Raw genomic sequence first — 20,384 nt, 5'->3', positions numbered from 1 at the left:
TAGGCCACAGAGATGCATTTTTTTTTTAAACACAGACGTTGTTTTTGACAACAAGGGCAATTTCTTCCTATACTCACTTCAAATAGTAAACAATCCAACAAATTTATTCCATTTTTTATCAAATAAAGTAGTGGAGTGATGTCAAACTGTGTGCTGAGAAAGAAAGTGATTCAACTCCGTGACATAGTTTTGTCCATTTTTATAGATAACTGTGTGTTACACACTGCCAGAAGCCACATATGCAAGAGCTGAGATACTGAACCACCCGTGTGTGCTGATTTAGCCTAGAGTTTGCACAACTCATAGCCCAGTGACTGAACTGAATCAGCAACTTGCCTTACTATTATGAAATCATTATGTTTGAGCCTCATCCACACAATCATTATGGTTGAGCCACATACACACAGGAACACACTGACAAGATACTAGCTGAATAAACAGCCACCAAAACAGCTCTGACCCATCAAAGCATGAACTCCACACGACCTCTGAAGGTGTGCTGTAGTATCTGGCACCAAGATGTTAGCAGCAGATCATTTAAGTCCTGTAAGTTGCGAGGTGGGGCCTCCATGAATCAGACTTGTTTGTCCAGCACATCCCACAGATGCTCCACAGCTTGAGATCTGGGGAATTTGGAAACGAAGTCAACACCTTGAACTCTTTGTCATGTTCCTCAAACCGTTCCTGAACAATTTTTGCAGTGTGGCAGGACACATTATCCTGCTGAAAGAAGCCACTGCCATTACAAGCATATTTGGTAGGTGGTATGTGTCAAAGTAACATCCACATGGATGACAGGACCCAAGGTTTCCCAGAAGAACATTGCCCAGAGCATCATACTGCCTCTGCCGGCCTTCCTATAGTCCATCCTGGTGCCATCTCTTCCCAAGGTAAATGATGCACACCCACCCAGCCATCCACATGATGTAAAAGAAAATGTTTTTCAGATCAAGCCACCTTCTTCCATTGCTCCATGGTCCACGTCTGAGGCTCACGTGCCCATTGTAGGCACTTTTTGCGGTGGACGGGGTCAGCATGGGCATTCTACTACGCAGCCCCATACGCAGCAAGCTACGATGCACTGTGTGTTCTGATAGTTTTCTATCATAGCCAGCATTAACATTTTCAGCAGTTTGTGCTACTGTAGCTCCTCTGTGGGATCAGACCAGATGGGCTAGCCTTTGCGCCCCACGAGCAGCAATGAGCCATGGCAGCCCATGACCCTATCATCGGTTCACCGGTTATTCTTCCTTGGACCACTTTTGGTAGGTACTAACCACTGCATATCAGGAACACCCCACAAGACCTGCCATTTTGGAGACGCTCTGACCCAGTCGTCTAGCCATCACAATTTGGCCCTGGTCAAAGTCACTCAGATCCTTGCCTACGCTTGCTCAGTTTTCCTGCTTCCCAGACATCAACTTCAAGAACACTTGCTGCTTAATATATCCCACCCCTTGGCAGGTTATTCACTTCACCTGTCTGTGGTTTTAATATTATGGCTGATCAAGATGCAGCAAGCGCATGTTTAAATGAGTGATTGAGAAAGTAATCCACTTGTATGTTTATTACAACTGCAATTGTATTTCAAAAGCAGGCTTTAAAAAAACAACTACAATGAAATATTCAACTTGACACCTGACATTGGACAGTCTAGGCTAGAAAGAAATCAGCCCGAGCCTCTACTTCTGACCATTCTATTTATTTTTACTTGTGCCTGCTGGTTTTAGAGGGGTTATGTTGGATCAAAAAAATGAAAAGTAAAAATAAATAAATAAAAACTATTATATATTATAAAAACGACAATTATTAACAGCAAATAAGGCAATGTCCATGCTAGAAACGTATTTTTTTTCTCCTGGAATGAGAGGGAGACGAGCCAGCCCTTTATATGAGCCAGCACTGCTGTTAGCTATAATCCTCTCTTGTTTGTTAGTAACATTAGCCTTGGGTTCCAAGACAAACTTTAAAACACACACACACACACACACACACACACACACACACACACACACAAAAGAATCCAATTTTGTACTCAAAACATCACTGTCAGTCAGTGATGAATTTGCATTTGATGCAGGGAAAAGACTGGAATTTTAAATTTTGTTTTTGGCTTTGGAGTCTGTCTTAGTACATGATAGTCTGTCTTTGTACATGATAGTTCAAACTGTATGTTGTTAGCATTTTGATGGGATACAGTCTCACCAGCAGCTTATTTGTGGTATATTTGTTTTCTCACTGACTGGATGAGGTGTGTGTTTCTTGTTTGTGCAGAGGGCTTCCCTGTGTCTGGCACTTGTTGTGGATTTTTGGGGAATTCTCACATGGAAACTTGTTGTTGCCAATCTAACATGATCAGGCGTGGCACCATCTTTCTCTCTCTCTCTCTCTCTCTCTCTCTCTCTCTCTCTCTCTCTCTCTCTCTCTCTCTTCTCAAGTCCAGCATGGAATATTTCTGCTTTTGCTTGTACCAACATCTGTGTTAGGTGGCAACATAGTAGCTGAAGGGGGTCTACTTAGGACCTGTCATAAAATAGAAACCCTCCATTTTTTATTTCACATAAAACTTCTAAAGGTTCCCCCTGTGTCTTTTTTTTATTATTATTATTTATTTATTTATTTATTTTAAATAAGATATACACTTACAAATAAAAAGAAAGTTTCATCTAAAACTCTAAAAGGTTCTCCAGTTTGAGAGGAGCTCTAGATATCTTTAATGTGTACATTTAAAAGTTATGTATTGTTAGCTTGCTAGCAAACGTTTTGTTAGCTTGCTATTGGTTTTAATGACAAAATACAATAGTTAGCTAAATATTTTAGCAAACTTGCTAACATACCTTTTTTGTTGTGGTTGTTGTTGGTTTTTGTTTTGTTTTGTTTTGTTTTACATCAAGACATCAGTTAACACAATGCTTGCCAACAAACGTTAGCCAAATTATAGCTAGCTTTGCTGAACAACCCGGCTACTGCATTTAATTACACGATACAATAACCCTAATATTAGCCAGCTTGTTAGCAAACAGGCCTAGCTATTTTCAACTATTTACGACATCCTCACTAGTCTTATTTTTATTTGTATGGCTTTCTATATTGCTTAGCAAAAAATATTAATAATAAATGAAATACTGGATTTATTTACGCATAACAGTTTAGCAAAATACACTAATGTTAACAAGCCTAGTTCTCTCTGTTAGTGATATCTCAATGCTAGCATGCTAATGAACCTAGTTGGTGGATTTAATTAAACAGCACACCAACTTTAGCTAGTGTTTTAGCAAACAGGGCTAATTCCAAACACTCAGTGAGATCACTATCAGAGCTAACTTGTAAGCTTGTTAACCTTAGCATAGTGCAGAATTCTTATATGTAAATAAAACCTCTGTGTGTGTGTGTGTGTGTGTGTGTGTGTGTGTCTTTGTGTGTGTGTTTAAGGGTGAAAATAGCTGTGACTAATGCTATTAGCGTAAATAAACATGGTATTCTGAGGTAAAATGGATTAGCTGGTCACATCTGCTGAATGTAATGATAGAAGGAAGATAAATGCGAGTGTGCATCACTGGACAAGCCACAGCAAAGAGAAAAATTCTGATTAAAGCTGAGTGAAGAGGGATCTCCTACAATCTGACTCATACTTAGGGAATCTGACTACCTCCCTCCATATCTTTCCCTCACAGTTCTAAGCAGACAAATTGACATCCAGCAGGATACCAGCTGCACAAACAGCAAATATATCTCTACAAGGGTTTTGAGTAATGATTTTTAAAAAAAATAAATAAATAAAAAAAGGATAACCAAAAAGAGAAAAACAGAGACATGCTTTTACTGTAAATGTTAGCCATGTTTGTCAGTGAAGAGGAGAGTTGGAATGAGCACATGTAAACCTGACTTGTGATGTTTACACAGCTTTGAGCACTGAGATGAATTAATAATCATTTAATGTTTTGTGCTGCTGATTATTGAAAATAAATACATCAGATGTTGTTTTAGTGTATAGTCCGAGAAGGGTCCAAATTGAGTAAAATGCGGTCAGATTTGAATATAGTTTATACAGTAAATGGCTACAAATATAACACTGATCCCTTTTTTCTCTGTGATTTTTAATCAAATAAAAATCAGTGTGAAGTGCAGCTACTGCTGTCACACAGTGTTTGGGTTGAGAAAAATAAATAAGTAAAGAATTCAAATAAATTGGTGGAAATGGACACTTGAATGGGCTTCCATAAGCCAATGTGGCTTGTGTACAGTGCAGCTCACAGCGCATTCGACAGACATCATGTATGTTGGAGATAACATCAGCAACGGTCTTTACAGTATGTGTGTGTGTGTGTGTGTGTGTGTATGTGTGTGTGTCTGCTTCTATGCACTTAGAAATCAAAGTGCAATCAGATCTCAGGCCGTCCTTTAGCTCTCTTTTTATCCAGCAAGGCTGATGGTTACGATAAGACCCAGCCGAGAGATTAGCGTTTACTTTACTCTTCATCTCTCTAAGTTGGCATTCCTAAATGGCCATCAGTGATGATGTTGAATAGCTTTTAAAATATTTGGCACACACATTTGTTGACTTTGTTTGACTTCAGCCAAGGCTGACTTCTAAAGTAGCCTGCAGTCTTTTTCCATTGATTGGGAGAAAACTTGTGTGTGTTCGTGTGTGTGTGTGTGTGTGCGTGCGCGTGCACGCATGTACGCGTAGGTGGGTGGGTATATTACGGATCAGTGGGGATTCCTAGCAAAGGGAAAAACAGAGAAAAGCAGACACAAAGAAACTCCCTCATGAAGAAGGAGTGCTTTTACATCTGGACTCGTTGGAGCTTTCACTGGTTGCCCAGCTGCTTAACTACTTTAACTTTCCACTATTGAAAACCATTTAAAACCTATTGTTTATGAATATAATGCATATTCTACATAGTAGAATTCAACCAACTATGGAAGGGTATAACATTTTAGAATATAGGAACAATAATAAATAAGGTAGCCTACATACAGTGGCGGAAATAAGTATGGAACGTGTCAACATTTTTTTCAGTAAATATATTTCCCATGAGGTTATTCACATGAAATTTTCACCAGGAGTTGGTATTGACTAAATAAATCTACACATTAAAGTCCATAAATAAAGTTATGTGTAATAAATAGGAATGACACAGGAAAAATTATTGAACACGCTAACTGAAATTTATTTAATACTTAGTGGAGAAGCGTTTGTTTGTAATGACAGCTTCAAGAAGCTTCCTGTATGAAGAAATTAATGGGCCGCAGTATTCAGGTGTGATTTTGGCCCGTTCTTCTAAACATATTGTCTTTGAATCTTGTTCAATTGGATTCAAGTCAGGTGATTGACTGGGCCATTCAAACACCTTGATTTTTTTTCTCTCTGAAACCAATTGAGAGTTTTCTTTGCTGTATGATTTGGATCGTTGTCCTGCTGGAAGGTCCACCCACGTCTCATCTTCATCATCCTGGTGGACAGCAGCAGATTCTTCTCAAGAATCTCCCGGTAAAGGGCTCCATTCATCGTTCCTTCAATTATATGAAGTCTGCCAGTACCATGCGATGAAAAACAGCCCCACACCATGATGCTTCCACCTCCAAACTTCACTGTTGGTGCAGTGCCATTTCTTCTAAAAACATGGTGTGTAGTATGACACCCAAAAAGTTACAGTTTGTTCTCAATTTTGCTTATAGACTTGTCCAAATGAGTTGTAGTAAACTTTAAATGAGCTTCAATGTGCCTTTTCTTTAGTAATGGATTCTTGAGGGTGAGCGTGGGCAGTGGAGTGCATTACCTATTGTTTTCTCTGTGATGATGGTACTTGCTGCCTCCAAGTGTTTCTGGAGCTCTTTCTGAGTAATCCTTGGCTCTTGGGCTACTCTTCCGATTATTCTTCTGACTCCCTGGTCAGAAATCTTCTGAGGAGCTTCGGTGTGAGACCGGTTGATGACGGAGTGATGTTGCTTCCACTTGCGGATAATGGCCCCAATGGTGCTTACTGGAAGATTCAGCAGTTTTGCAATATGTCTGTATCCGTTTCCATCAATATGTTTTTGCAACAATAATGTTGCTAAGGTCTTGAGAGAGCTCTTTGCTTTTACCCACCATGAGATGTTGCTTGTGTGACAACTTGGTAACGAAAAACCTTTTTATAGACCATCAGATTACTAACCCAGCTGATATTAATTTTCACAGATAGGGGTTTTTTCTCTCTCTTGGAGATAATAAGACAAAAAAAAACAGCTTGTCATGATACTGAGAAAGCAGAAATCACAAAGTACCTGAAGACCTAGCACTTATAATACTGAATCCACCAATATCATTGATCATTGTTGTTCTTTGTTGTTTTATTTCTCTGAAGTCTGTGTGAGAATGTGATGTGAAGATCACTGTAGTTGTTACAATGAGCCATTTGTAATTATTAAAGCAAGTCAGAACTGATTCAGCTGTCTGGTTTGCTGTTACTAATCTAAAGGTAGCCTAATGGTTTTGTGATGAATTTCTATGAATCAAAATTTCTAAAAGGTCTATAAATAAATAAATAAATAAATAAATAAATAAATAAATAAAAAATAGCTGCATCTTAAATCTACTATTCTGTGAGTACACAATGTACATGTCCCTGATTTTTGTAGGACATTAAGGTTTAAAAATTATGTTTTATGCAGAAATGACCAATCAGTCAAATTTTATACTGCATAAAACTTTGCTGGCTCCACCCCTTCAGCTACATAGTATTATTCTTTAGGCCATGCATTAAACTATACTATATCTTACGGATTTTAAGAACAACGGTCTGTGGTGGCCATTTGCTAAATCAGTTGTATGGCTCTTTTCTGAGAAAATACACTGGACAGTTCTTGGCTAGGCTGGCCAAGAAGACAGTCTGGATTGCAAGTCTAGCTGGAGGTAAATAAAAGAACCAGTCTATCCTGCCATTAGCAATGTTTGTTTACTGAGAACCTGAACATAGCACCCACCTTAACTATACAGTGTAGGAGAAACAGACAGGCTTTTTTTTTTTTTTTTTTTACTTTGCTTTGACAGAGCCTGACACCGTTTAACACTAAGACTGAGCTGACTCACTCTGTTAGCATAGCATCCACACTGTCTGTCTGATTACTAAATGTGAAAGTCTCTGAGGTGGGGAGGCTGGGTCTTCTTTGGTAAGATAGAGACACGTCAATAGAGTGTATCTGTTTGTGACTTTTAGTGAAGTCACCACTCTGAAGAAACCACTTGACTGAACATTCTGATGACCACCCACAGACCTTTCCCAGAACCTGCTGGCATAAACGTGAGGATATCTTGTTTACTTGACAGTAACTCCTTCAAATAAAACTCTTATATCAAGGTGCTGTGATAATATGAAATATTCATGCATCTTGTGGACTTTCCACAATATTAAATCTAACTATAAATGATTAAAAAGCACAACTTGTCATTCATTAATAAATAAATAGTAATTGCCAGTAAATTGCTGTGGCATAGGAGGATAAAACATCGTTCATTGTTTTTTTCCCTATAACAGCACAGCCATGTTTTATTCTTTACTCAATCTACTGACTATGTTTTGCTTTGAAACACTCAGTGTTCATAAGTTTCATATTGCACCAGAAACTGGTATATGTATATACACAGAGATACGAATAGCCAATCAGATATCAGTATCAGATACAACTATTACAAGTTCCATGGCTGAGTCTCCTTTCAGTATACACTGGATTACCAGTTTATTAGGAAAAACCAATCTACTGTAGTAATTAATGAACGTGCAATTCAGTGTATCAACCAGTCTCTTTTAACAGTTTAACAGTAGCCATGGTACAGACTTTGTGTGCACAAGTTTCTATGTGTGAGTCACCATCCATTAGCTGAGTGAGGCCAGGTATAGAATGGATGGCAGGCTCAGACAGTTCACATTGATCTTGGCTTTTGTTTCTGTCTGCAGCAACACTCCAAAATGAATTCTTTATGGCTAATCTGAAGGGCACACTGCCCACCAGTGGCTTTAGTTACAGCTAAATAGTATAAAATAACCAAAACAGGGAAGCCTCCGGAAAAAATGGCGACGTGAACATTTCCATTGGATTGAGTTGCAAAGACATATGTGAAGTGTTAGCCGCAGTTTTGCATAGTTAAAGCTTATTCTGGCATGCCAAATTAACTTAGGCACTTTGTTCATTTATATGTTCAGGAAAATGCTAAAGTTGGCAGCAAAATGCTTTATGTGAGATTAATCATCCTGTCATAATAATGCTTAGGCAGTGAAGGGTCATTACAGACGCTGGTTGCGAGAACGAAGTTGAGAGAGTTTATGTGTAGGTGTGAGCTGAAGCCAGTGAAAGAGGCTTGCCCGATCTGATGAATAGCCTTCAGTGACTGCTCACTCCTTCTCCATAATAGAAAACAATGTCCAGTAGTAAAACAGTGCCAAAGATTAGCGGTCCCTTGACACCTTCTTAAACAATAGTCTGTTTTTATAAACAAACTATTTACAGTACAGGCACAACTTCCTGATAAGCACAGTATTGGTTCTTAATGTGTCTAACAGGTCAACAATAGCATACAGTGTTTCACAAATCATATGCAATACCAAGCAGAGCAGAAGAGCACTATTTCTTTTAATAAATTAAACCCAATTAGGTGGATCATTTAGGAAAGAGCATTGGGCTGCATTTACCGGGGCAGATAGAAGAATGGACTCGTGGTTAACCTGTTCACAGCTGCACCTCATCAGTACACTGGAAAGCAGGCAGTCTAAAGCAGATGCAATTAGGGCCATCCCTGTCTGAACGTTTCCCAGTCTGTCTGTCTGTCTTTGTCTAACTTTCCATTTTTCTGTAGCTATATCTGGATTCAGTTCCTGTTACCCTATTATGCACAACTATTTGATTGTGTACAGTCATGTCCCCTGAGTAGTTTACAGTGTTGATTTGCTTCATACTATTCTATGAAAAGTTCCACAATGCATAGCAATGTACTTGAGGATACCAGAGCGGTCAATTGTATATATTATATTCAAAATATATTGTTTAAAATCAACTACTGCTGGGCCTCACAGATCCAGGGTCTGGGGTTCATTCACAAGTTTGGATTACTGTCTGTGTGAATTTCTTCCCATTTCAACATGTATTTCCTCCAAGTTCTTTGGTTTCCTCCCATGTCTCTTAAACAAGTCAGTAGATGGAGTGCACCCAGTGACTTCTGCCTAGTGTTCCCAGGATAAACTCCAGCCTAGAGCAACTCTGACTAGGATATATTCATTTCTAGGGCTGTAGTCAAGTCTGCCATTGTCAAATCCAAGACAAGTCCAAGACCAGGACTAGCCAAGATCAAGTCAAGACAGAGTCTTAAGTGGGCTGAGGCCAATTCAAGTTTCAAGAGTCTAAATGAAATCGAAGACTCATCAAGATCAAGACAGAAAACCATCAAATGTTGGGGGTTTTTTTTAGGCCAAGCATTTACTTCAACTTGTTGGCTTCATTCATGCAAAGACAACATGAACATTATTTTCACAAACTCTTGGTCAAGCCCAAGACTGTATTTAGCAGGACCAATGCCCAAGACGAGACAAGTTAAAGTACAAATGTCCATTAAACTCAGTCAAATAAAACTCGGGCAACAAACATCTTTAGTTTGGACTTGAGTCCTACAGTTCTAGAGGTTTCTGAAGATGAAGTAATGGATGAGCACTAAAACCAACAGCCAGTCGTTAGTTGTGTATTTAATACAGAAAATGAATTTTTTTCTATTTTTACCCCATTTTCCCAATTTGGTCATTTCCCTTATTACATAACAGCCAACAACTGGGGGCAGAGTGGATGTGTCTGTGTGTGTGTGTGTGTGTGTGTCTGTGTGTGTGTGTGTGTGTGTGTGTGTGTGTGTGTGTGTGAGAACACTGAGCTTCCTCCAAAACATGTGATGCTACCATGTGTTTGAACTGCTTGTGCATCGTAACAGTCAGGGGAAAGCACTATCTGCCACCTTCTACATCTTTTCCATATCCTTGCCACAGATATCACCACGGATACCTGTGGCACTGGAATTTGAACTCGCAATTTCTCAATAGGGCAAGCACTATTCTGTTGCAGGAGCATGCAGTTGGCATATCAGACAGCATTACTAAACTATCTATGATGTTAGCACTAGCCTACGTAAAAATTGTTTATGTGATGGCAAGTCCCTCTGAAAATCATTATTTGAATTCAACCCTGTGTGCCCCTTTGCTCCATGCACTAAATAGTGAATGAGTGAGTAAGGATAAGATTTTGGACAGTCTCTGTTTATCTTTTTATTTTCTGTTTTTCTCACACACTCTATCACTGACCCTTTTCCTGGCCTTTTCTACATTTATATCTATTCATTGGCAAACACTTTTATCCAAAGTGACAGGATACAACTGGGCAGTAAAGGGTTCCTAGTCTTGCTCAAGATCTTCTGTGGTACCTGTGATATGGAGGTGCAGGGACTTGAACTCACAACTATCCAATCAGTAGCCCAAAGCCTTTAACCACTGAGCCACCATTTCCTTTTCTCTGCCTCTCTTATACTCATCAATCCTTATGCCATGAAAGAGATACAGTTCCTTTCAGAAGCCAACAGTGAGCAGACCAGCATCTGTTTGTGTTTACTGTCCAACACGAAGATGGAGGGAGTTTGGCTCAGTTGTGTACCCGCCCTCCTGCGTGTCTGCCTGGGGCGCTGGGCTTTCACTTTGGCCCACCCTAATCAGCAGCACAAGAGACTTTTTGATTCCTGAATCCTGAGCAGTGCTGGGGGAAGTCTGGCAAGATCCACAAGCAGCTTGTGATGTTATGAATCAAAATTCGATAAAAAAGGTTGATTGAGGACTTTGAAGTCTCAGAGCTATAGAGTAGAGTTCTGCTGGATTTGGAGAGAAACTTTTTTCCTCACATTTTCTTATAATTGTGGTTGATGTACAATCAATAGGCTTTTAGAAAAGATTCCTTCGGGATTCTTTAATGGTTAATGGTTATAGATGTCTGAAGGAGTTATTCTTAGAACATTTTCAGAAAGGGAAATCTCCTTACGAACTTTGTAGGGATTGACACACCAAGAAAACCTTTAAGGGGAACCTTAAAGTGACAGGTAAAACCTTTTTTCTAAGAGGTGATGGAGGTATCCATTGTGAGCCAGAAGAAGACCGGTTCCCTTTTGGGTTTGGTTCTCTCAAGGTTTTTTCCTTATGTAAGCACAAGGATTTTTTTTTCTTGCTGCTGTGGCCTCTGGCTTACTCATTAGGGATTTAGATCTAATTCTGGAATCCTGTAAAGCTGCTTTGGGACACTGTCTATTGTCTATAAGTGGCAATAAAAATAAAACAAAATTGAATTGAATTGAAGATGTCACATTTACAGATATATTTTTGAAATAGTATTTTGAGAATTAATAAAAAATGATTGATTCCTTTATGTTGTAATAACTATACAGTATAATATGTCTCATGTATGTCATGCAGAAATTTTGCTTTTCAACTTGGCACTTTACATTGTTTATTAAGCTAGCATGTGGTCTGGTGTGGTTTGAATTAGCTCAACCAGTGTTCTCTGGCCTGTTGTGTGACTAAATCTTTAAGGGAAGTAAGATAACTTGTATTGGGCCCACTAAATATGATGCCATCTGCCAAGGAACATCGTGTGCTCATTCTTCTTGCATAGTCAAGACAGGCGAACTATTTCATTCACATGGCTCCCTTCCAGGAAAGCCTCCATAATAACTAGGAGCACTTCAGTCTGCAGGAGCCCTTTTACTAGCAGCAAGTCCCCAAGAAATTGCCCAATTTATGGCTTTACTTATGTATTTTGAAAAAGGAGAGAAGTTGTGGAAGAAGGAGACAAAACCAGTGAGACCAAAGACTGAAGTAATGAAGATATAATACAAAGGAGTAGATCACATGAGATAACAAGTGAGCTAAAAAAGAGTGAGAACTTATGTGAGGCATGAAGATAAAAGACAAACTGGAGGGGAGATCTAAAAAGCATGTTTATTTCTGGCCCTGGCAGTCTGGCTTCGAGCTCTAACGTTCACTGCTGGCAAAACTCCTAGAAAGAGAAAGCGCTTTAATAAAAGAGTGCTGGTCTCGGTGGCTGCCACATCACAGCCTCCTCCTGCCTCAGACTGATGTTCTCCTCACTGTCTGCCCACTAAACCCCAGTCTAACGTCTAACCTTACTCTTTGAATGCAAATCAAAATAGACCTGAAATTTAATGTCTGAATAATACATCTGGTATCCAAATGTAGACTATCACTGTGAGTCATTTACACCCTGCTGGGGATGTGTTGCTAAGCATCATGATACCTTAACTGGTCATACATTTGAACATTGGCTCTAAGGTGACTTGAAACTGGAAGTTTACTTTATTCATAATATTAAAGATCCTTCATCTTTCATGTTATGTTTTTCTAAACTCTTTCACATGGTTAGCTCTGCTTTCCAAACCCATATGAGCACAGCTGTCTGAGCAAGAAAATGAAAATGGAAACCCAATCCAATTGAATTTTTTCAAGTTCAGGTTAAACCCAGGGGTGACATTGGCATGAACTAATGTGTGCCAATGGAAAAATCAGGAGAAAGGCTTTCCTTTTGTTCTGACTCAATATTTCTTTTTTCCCTTTATCCTTTGACACAGCAAAGCTTTATGAGCACCACTGCATTGGTTTTCACCCTCTGAGTCAAAATGTCTCAGCTGTGATCTCTCCGATAAAAATAGCAAATGAGATTCTAATATATCTTTTGTCTCGGAGCCTTCGTCTCAGAATACCTGCTGTGACAACTCCCGTCAGAGAACTGTTTAATAAAACTATTTAATGAGGATGACAAATGATCACAGATTTCAAAATGACTGAAGCAAGATGCCCATTGCCGTTCTCCATCACAAGCTTTGCTGCTCATTATCATGGAAGTGGAGTTCATTGCTGCTTTTACTGAACTTTTCAGACACTGTTTGTCATGTGCTTTGGGATTCCACAAGGGAATGATGTAAGGGTCTCATTCCTCTTTAGTGGAGGCTTGCCACACACACACACACACACACACACACACACACACACACACACACGCGCGCTTTGCTCTGCTCATCTCATTAGGGTTACATCAGACTCTCTCACGGCCCATCTGGGTCAAAGGCAGACAGGATATGATGTAAGCTTAAGGCTTGAGCTGTGGCTCTACTAACAGCATGGTTATGCTCATTAGAAGGTGGTTGAGAGAAAAATCTCAGCTACATGGTGCCACTGAAATATTTTTACAACCATACACCTGTCTTTATAAAACAGGCCCAAAATCCAATCTTTTGATTTTCCATATTTTGTAGTGTTGCAACCTGGAACTGTAATGGACTTAAATGTACACCAAAAGTCAGTGACAGTGTAAGAATGGAATGAGTCAGAGAAGCAACCAAGAGGCCAAGAGTAACTCTCAGTAAGAGAGTATGCTACCGCCACCATTCTTCCATGTAGGCATGGTGTTCGTGGGGTGACGAACAGTGTTGGGTTTCTACCAGGCACAACACTTTGTGCCAAGGCCAAGATATTAAATGTCTGATGCCATCTGGTTGTACCTGAACTAATTTAGGGATCGCACACTATTGAATACTTATGCAGTGACAACTTTACATTTAAAAAAATATATGTTTTGCAAGCAATATTAATTTATATCCAGTTCAATATCATGGGCTCTTTCATGTACATTCATGACATATAATCCTAATTGAATCGCTTTCAGTTCCATGTTGTAACACTACAACATGCTGAAAAGTAGAACTGGGGTCTTTACTTACAGTATGCAAGGCTCTGTATGCCCCTGCATATTAAAGCATATCTGTCCTATATTTAGCATGTTATTGTTTATATATAATCCAATATCACAGTTAAAAGTCATTTAAAAAAAAATAATTATGAATGTAAACTGTGTACAAATAAAGTTATACGTACCTCTTTCTATTTTCAGATGGTCATCACATATGGGAGATGGAAGCCAAAGTTGAAAAGGACTCCTTTAAACCTGTAAGTCATTCATGTGGGCTCTGATCATTTCACTCACTCACTCACTCTCTCACACACACACACACACATTAATCTATTACATATCTAATCTGTAACGAAAGGCGACATTGCAGATGATTAGAGATGAAAGCTGTTTGCAAGAACTGACAAGCCAAGGCCTTGCCCCATACAAATATGTACCAGGTGTACGCTACAATTCAAAAATTTGTACACCCCTGCTCAAAGAAGGGCTTTCTAGCTTCTGAATATAGAAATGGCCATACATCCTGAACCGTTTAATACACACACATACCTAACAAGCATATACACATCAGTTCATATGTATACACATACACACTCCCTGCCCTCTCTGTGACTGACTGACTCATTCTTCTAGAGCTTAGTGGCCACAGTTTGGGCTTTGGGAATAGTCACTGTCTATGTGTGAAGCAGTACACCTGCTCCCCATAAACACACGCACTCACACTCTCACACTCTCTCACACATACACACACACACACACACACACACACACACACACTATTAAAGTATGTCTGTCTGCAGGCCCTTAAGCATAGACTGTTGGAACAGGCCCATTTTAAACACAGGCAATACCTAGCCAGTGGCGTCCAAAGCAACATGGAATTTGCTCGACTTGAATGAACTATTAGCCTTTTGTCTCGGTCTGGGAATGTGACTGAACGGATCTCCGTCTGAAGCACTGGTCTTATAATTTTTTAGCATGTTTAAAGCAGAGACAAACACTTCCTAGTTTTTATATTGAAAGGACTTTCTAATTGTGTTTTATGGGCTATGGGATGGAATTCTTCATATCCAAAACAACACGAGTCTCTTATACCACATATTGCTTTTACAGTGTTATGCACTGACCCGTTTTAAGGCTTATTTTTGTACAAATTATGTAAGCTGCAGAATGTTTTGCATTAAGCCTAACAGTAATGCAAAATGTCAGTGCACTCATCTATTTTCGTATGTAGTCATTGTAAATTATATTAAGCTGTCCTCTTGGTTTTTGAGATAAAACAGCATTTTCATTTACTGGCACAGTAAATTTGAATAATGGTATCATTGTACTGTTTTTCTTTTTTTTTTTTTGTCTACCTTGTGTTGGTTTATAATTTTATGAAGCTTTCACACCCGTTTCCAATGCTCACTCAGTGAATAAGGACCATCTGCCGGAATGATGTATTAATGTGTAAAACTTTTTTATGTAAACCTTTTTTTTTTCTTTCTTTCTTTTTTTCTTTCTTTTTTTTTTTTTTTACAATGCTCGCTTTGATTCCTGCCCTTCCCTCACCCTCTGTCTGTATTTCTATATTTTTTCAATATGAGCCATTTTATAACTCGCCCTAAACCACATGCTTGCTTGTGTCTCATGTGTTGCCCTATGCAGCATGTCAAACCTTTGCTCAGCTCCTTGAAGTTGAAGAGATTTCACTTGCTTGACTCATTCAGTTTCATCTGTTGATAATACTGTACTTATCTTTCAGAGAGGGCCATATGAGGCCAGTGAACACATTATTTAAAATCAGAATGAGAAACGAGTTGAGATAAATACTGGAATAAAATTTGAGTGTTCATTTTGGACTCTATTGGTAGATATAAATTTGACTACTGATTCTGACTATTAAAGTAGGCTACTGAAAATAATAGTGTAAGAAAAAGCATTAGGTATGAAGCTGGGTATGAATTTTGTTCAAGCAGTATGTTCTTCATCTGGCTTTGCTAGGCAGCCGTGCTGATGCGCTAATATAAACAGTGGCAGTAAGCTCACCTGCACATGCCTCCGAAGCCTGCAAGAAGACTGATGACTTCCTTTCTGGCTACTGTTCAGCACCTCCATCAGTCTGCTTCCAGCCACATGGGGTTCATCTCAGGGTAGGGAGGGATGGGTGGGTGAAAACCCTTTTAGAGCAGGACTAGTGGCTGGTCAAAAGTTCAGAAGCATCTGGAGACAAAAAGGACTTCTGGGTTGTCTTGAGTTCCTGGAAGAACCCTCTTCTCAAGGGTGAAAGGTTTGAAAATAACAGTCTGGTACATAGTCTCTCTCAGCCTCATCTACCCCTGTTTCACTGAGCCTCAGCCACAGGGTGCCTGTGGTTTTTGGACCCCAGTGATGGTGTGAATTTGAATCGCAGACACAATGCAGTCAGTGTTCATTGGTGGTCAGTAAGCCATGTTTATATTTGTGGAAGCCACATGTTTTCACATTTTAAATTCCTTACCTGATCCTCTGAAATATGGCTCTTAAGGTCAATGGAGAATAAAATATTTCTTCTGATTGGACATTTTGTATTTCCTAACATATATATATTTTTATATTGTCTTTTTTTGTCGCAACAGACAGCTTTGCTTGTGGAGATTCCAACTTACCGAAACCAAAGAATATCCAGCCCTGTTCTCGTGAACTTCTACATTTGCAACGGCAAACGGAAGAGGAGCCAATATCAACGATTCACCTACCTACCATGTAATGGTAAAACATTACCTTCTTTGTGTATATACTTGTCTCAACATAACCGTAAACTTGCAAATAAGTTTAGGAATGAGGTTAGTGTTTGTATATTTTCCTCTCATTTCATGAAAATTAATGAAATCCGAGCACATAAGCTTTGCTTGTTCAAATTTGTTGGTGATTCCATGATTGGTCTGCAATTTGTGTATCACTGATATTACATTTACAAATATACATGTAAAGAATAGAGGAAAAGATGTCAGTTAAAGTGTCCTTCACAAAAATGTGTATATTTCAGATAAATAACAACATTAATAGAATCTCTCTAAAATGCTTATAAAACATTGTTTATGTCTGTGCCAGCTCACCATAACTACACATGATTTTGGAATAGAATGTATTTCAAAGGAGGTAAATAAAAGTAGTTATAGAAGTTGTAATAAGAAGACATATTTTTGAATTAATGTGTGAATCCATTTAACATTTCAATTAACCCTGAAAGCACAATCCAAGTACAAGTAACTTTAAAAGCACAATCCAAAGTATAACTTGAAAAGTAAATTATTAATTAAAAATGATTTTTAATTAAATTAGTGGAACATTTCTTACATTCTTAATTCACATGCCATTAGCATGGATGCTACTGTACTTTATCCAAAATTTATGTATTTACAACTTCTGTGCCAAAAAACTTAACATTCAACCTTGTTACTAATTTAAGAGTAAAATTCAGTGATAGCAAAGAAACTTTGTAAAAAAAAATAAAATAAAATAAAATGAGATAGTTGCTTGAGTTACAGTAGGTTAAGATATTTTTTGAACAGTTAGATACTTGTTGCAGTTGAAAACTAGATGAACTGGTGATTCTTTAGCTTGCGCCTTAAAAAGCTAGTTAACAAGCTAACTTTTCCTAGCAGACAGCAGCAGCCGTCAAATGAACTTTCTTTATCTTAATATTGCATCAACAAAGAAATGTTGTTGCCTTCAATCATATAAACCATACTGGCTAAACAGGCTTTAAACTGGATGTTTATTTAAGCTAGCGGTGTGTTTTTAGTTTGGTTACCATAATGCCATCTCAAGATGGACCTGTGTGTTGTAAACAGTGTGAGGGGAGGATGGATTTACTGCATAGGTTTTACACTTTATAGAGAAATTAAGCTACACATCTAATGTGATGCTACAGCAGCATTGACAAATACAAACTAATTTAAAATGACTTGCTATCAAATGTTGTAGAGCTCAAAATAGTGATGTTGCTGCTCATCTTCATCTAAAGACTCTAAACCTTTGAACTCCAGACATTTTACTGTCTTACTCAGTGAAAGTGGTCAAGCTAAAGAGTTCTTCTCATTGCTGAAAGCATCTCAATAAACATGTTCTTTTCCATACCTGTTATATTATATAAGGTCTGGAAGGCCGACACTTGGGTGGAGTTGACTATGTGAATGCTATTATTCAGATGCCAACTGATTGCCAGAAGAAAAAGTTTTAAAAAGGGCCAAACCACCACTAATTGCCCCAGGATTAGGGTGCCTAACCAGTGGGTGGTTCAAAGTAATGATTCATAGGCCGACGAACCCGGCCCTGCCCTGTCTCCTTCAGACTGGGCACTGTAAAGCCTCTCTGTCCCCTCTGACAGTGTTCCACTGTCCTCTCAGCTGACACACTGGACACACCACATAGGCCATGGGTGCATCCACAGCAACCGACAAGATGAATAACACTATATCATTTTTATTAGAATAATTCTAGTAATAATAATTCTCATTCTTGTCTTAAAATATCAAAAAGTTATTAGGGAAAGACATGTAGTTTTATGAAATACTGTAGCTTTGATAAATGTATAGGAATGAAGCTACTGTATGTAATTTATATTCGCTGCAAAAAAAAAATACATATTCGCAAGTGGAAATATCTTGACTATAATAAAATCTATCTAGCATTTTCTATGATAAAATTAGAATAAAAGAAATTTTATATATGATTATTATGATTTTTTTCCAGACATTGTACCTAATTTGAACCTTTAAAACATGTTGTTCTATTAGGAGATGTGTCTAATTTTAAGCATCTATTTCTAGAAAGAAGCAAAACGTTCTGTCAATAGAATATGACAATTTCACGCTCGAAATGTGCAGTATAAAAACATCTAAAACCAGGCTGAATAATCTTATATTTGATTTATAATAACCTCATAATAAGAAATATTTATTGATAGACCAAAACTATTTCAATCTATTATCTAGTATTGTAGAAAATACAGGGTGTCCCAAGAGTCTCAATATATATTGCTGACTATGTATGTCAGCACCACGTCGGTTGTGTCTTCAGCAGAGAATGTCTATGGTCGTCCACTTCTCAGTTGATCTGCAACACTTCCAGTCTTTTTGAAATTGTTAATGAGTTTATTAATAAGTTGCTAAAAAGTGTTCATTTCCCTTATGTATGAATACTTTTGGGACACCCTGCAGATAAATTTGCCCATATTCTAGTTTTCACTTTGTAAGATATTATTTTTTGCAATGTTGACTGAATGTACTAATTTAAGGTTCATAATGCACTTGCTAACTTGGTTAGTTGTTGATTATTCATAAAAACAGAAGCCGGGCTGGTTGGCCATCTTTGCAAGTTGGCAAGTTGTTTTCTGGCTTCCTTATTACTTGACAAAATTGATCAACAAATGTGTGAGACTTTCTAATTGCCTTACTGTTGTGTTACCTTAAAAATAACTTATCTGCAGTGTACTTAAGAAACATGTACCAGCTAGCAAAGACGGTCTAACAGCTTGATTAGCTTGGCCTGTTTTGGCAGCCGGTATCTGCCTAAACTGTCAGACTAAGCTGGAATCTTAAGCAGGGATATTACATGTAGATCAAGCTAATAGATAAGTAGCTAATAGGTAACAAATCCTCTTCAAGTCATAAGACAGTGTCTTGCTTTAAATTATCAACAGTAATCAGGGCATGTGTATGATGTATAGTCTAATGAAAATTTGCTGGGGTTTTTTTTTAAATGATGAACCAAGATTGCTTGGTTGACAAGTTTCTGTGGTTTTAGAAAAAAGGACATCTGAGGCATCTCTTAGACATAGTCATGTGATTGATGGCTCATTTCTTCCTGCTAGATCTACAGTTCAGTAGGTGTCTGGGTTTTATTTTAAAACTTGTGCAGTCAGACCTGCCTCAACAGTTCCTCTAATGCATGCTGCTGATAGGTTCGTGGGCCAGCTAAGGCACTGTGTATAAGTGTGTGTGTGGCAATGAATCATGGCACTCAAAGAAAGAGCTTATGTGTTGTAATATTGTCTTCTTTAGATATGTGGGTGGTGAACAATAGGGAAGTGAAAACTTATAACACACAGCAATAGGAATATGCGTTATTCTGAAGTCCCACATTCCTCTGATAATCACACAGATCATTCCCAGTATCTCTTGTTACTTTCAAAACCAATTTTATCTGGAGCAATGTTTTTCCATTAATATTTGAATATTTGTGCATATTAGTGAGATCACTTTCTCATCTCTGAAACAGAATTTCATGCGTAGATTCTGAATACCGGTACTGCTAAATTGAACACGTGAAGCATGCTGTTACAGGAAAATAATCAAAGTTCAGGTGGTGTGATGCTGCCTAACGTTAAGCAGAATGACTGTTACCACCCTGAAGTTGATTATTTTCCAGGAACAGCACATACCAACATGTTTTATTGTCTTATAGCACAGCTAAAAATGTTTTATTTACTACGGAACTGCACTTTGTTCCATTTATAGTTACATTTAATGTTATGGAACATCTGCTAAAAATAAGTTAGTTCCTGCTATTACTACCACTTAACAGAAGGATTAAGTCAGCGTTAGTTTTTAACTACATTATGCATTATATGTCCATATAGTGAGATTTTCTTTTAC

At 38.2% G+C, this 20,384-nt stretch overlaps 1 protein-coding gene across 2 annotated transcripts in view; it reads left to right on the top strand.

Annotated features, from left to right (window-relative positions):
- The window catches only part of nfatc1 (nuclear factor of activated T cells 1), a 45,819-nt gene that overhangs the window by 14,124 nt on the left and 11,311 nt on the right, over positions 1-20,384 (top strand). The window contains exons 7-8 of one of the 2 annotated variants that reach the window (XM_017455309.3): positions 13,963-14,018; positions 16,362-16,488. In XM_017455309.3, coding sequence (XP_017310798.1) covers positions 13,963-14,018; positions 16,362-16,488 — 183 coding nt within the window. Of the gene's footprint in view, positions 1-13,962; positions 14,019-16,361; positions 16,495-20,384 lie in introns of both variants that reach the window. The other variant, XM_017455308.3, reaches the window with a different exon arrangement.

The sequence above is a fragment of the Ictalurus punctatus genome, chromosome 24 (genome assembly GCF_001660625.3).
Source record: "Ictalurus punctatus breed USDA103 chromosome 24, Coco_2.0, whole genome shotgun sequence".
Lineage (NCBI taxonomy): Eukaryota > Metazoa > Chordata > Actinopteri > Siluriformes > Ictaluridae > Ictalurus > Ictalurus punctatus.
This window is presented reverse-complemented; position numbering and strand designations above follow the sequence as displayed.